Below are 1,616 nucleotides of genomic sequence, written 5' to 3'. Positions count from 1 at the left end.
TGTTCACTGCCTGGTTCTGTTCAGGTTCTGTTTTCAGTGTCTGGTTCTGTTCAGGTTCTGTTCACTGCCTGGTTCTGTTCAGGTTCTGGGACCTGGCGTACCCGGAGCGGTCGTACATCGTGGCGGGCGGAGCCCACGACTCGCTGCACTGTCCGTCTGTCCTCTACAGCCGTAAGATCATCGAGGGAACCGAAGTGGTTCAGGTAAAGAACCCAAACCAGCTGGAGTCGCTCCGTAGCTCCAGCTGGGTTGATGTCCAATTAAACAGCAGCTTGTGAAACCTGATGGTAGTTCCTGGGTGGGCCGACATCACTGTAAATTAGCTAAAATTAAATCTTCAACAACAGAAAATTACATTAAAAGATCCATACTTGTAGAGCCAACTGATGTAGAGCGCAGTAAATCTGAGAGGAAAGGACCAGAGAAACGTCCCCACTTCCCAAAAGGACCTCAGTTTGTGGGTGAAACTGGTGATGGAGGCCCCGCTTATGCATGAAAACAAGTATACACATACACACACAGAGTGGCCATGTTGTCTCCTCATGTCCCTGCAGGAGATCCACAGCAAACAGAAGAGCGGCGCCGCCGAGGACTCGCCTCGCCGAGGCCTGGAGTCACTTCCTGTTGGCCATCATGACATCATCACCGACATCGCCACCTTCCAGACGACGCAGGGCTTCATCGTCACCTCGTCCAGAGACGGCATAGTCAAAGTGTGGAAGTGAAGACGTGGACCGGCTTTTATTTTGAAGGGTTTTTCTGACGTCAGACTTCCTCTTCCTCTCCTGCTTTATCCTAATGCAACTTATCCCAGAATATGGAGGTGAGCTGTGGATGGACCCGGTTCTGGTTCTGTTCTAACCAATCAAACCAGCGAATGAGCCGGGTTCTGACTCGCCTGAAGGTCCGGTCTCGATGTTGATCCGGACGTCTTGGTTCTGCATGTCATCAGTACCATCTGGGTTCCGTTTAAAGAGACTCCCTGCAGCTCGACCCGGTTCTGGTTCTGTTCATCATGAGTCGCTTTGTTTTGTCTAACTGATGTGAAACTGGTTTGTTAATCAGACGTGAGGTTCTGGAATAATTCAGAACCATCTTCAAGAGAAATAAAATCCCACTTCCTTCTTTCCAGCTCATTCATATTTAATAATAGCCAGACTCTTATTTTGAAGAGAATCTGTGAGCTTTACTTTGAAAGTCCAAGTTTGAAACTGAATTCTTCATGATAAATAAACGCCTGGTGCCTCATGCACAGTGGCGGAGCTAGACTTTTAAAGTTGGGGGGGCAAAGGGGGGGCCAGGACTACCTCTGGGGGGGCAAAATTTTAAATGTGTGTGTGCACATCTATATAATTTTAAAAAATAACAAAACTGAATATTTGGTTATTTTTTAAGCCCCTCTGTCATTTTACATGTTATAATTAACAGCTTTGACTGGAGCACATGGAGACATGATGGACTTTAGCATAGATTCATCACAGAGGAAACTAGAATCAATAAAAGATATTTCTGAATATCATCTCATGGACTGAACTAAATGCTCTTTCTGACCGGAGCTGACAGCGTGTTGAAGAGTTATGGACACCTTGGTTAGGAAGCTCTGATTGGACAGGTAA

The 1,616-nt window shown here is 46.6% G+C and overlaps 1 protein-coding gene across 2 annotated transcripts in view; it reads left to right on the top strand.

Annotated features, from left to right (window-relative positions):
- The window catches only part of pik3r4 (phosphoinositide-3-kinase, regulatory subunit 4), an 11,809-nt gene extending 10,645 nt beyond the window's left edge, over positions 1–1,164 (top strand). For both annotated transcript variants that reach the window (XM_008430629.2, XM_017309380.1), the window contains exons 20-21: positions 83–203; positions 555–1,164. In XM_008430629.2, coding sequence (XP_008428851.1) covers positions 83–203; positions 555–725 — 292 coding nt within the window. In that variant the 3' untranslated portion in view covers positions 726–1,164. The remainder of the gene's footprint in view (positions 1–82; positions 204–554) is intronic.
- Positions 1,165–1,616: the final 452 nt, after the last annotated feature.

Source organism: Poecilia reticulata, linkage group LG16 (genome assembly GCF_000633615.1).
Source record: "Poecilia reticulata strain Guanapo linkage group LG16, Guppy_female_1.0+MT, whole genome shotgun sequence".
NCBI classification, from domain to species: Eukaryota; Metazoa; Chordata; class Actinopteri; order Cyprinodontiformes; family Poeciliidae; genus Poecilia; species Poecilia reticulata.
This window is presented reverse-complemented; position numbering and strand designations above follow the sequence as displayed.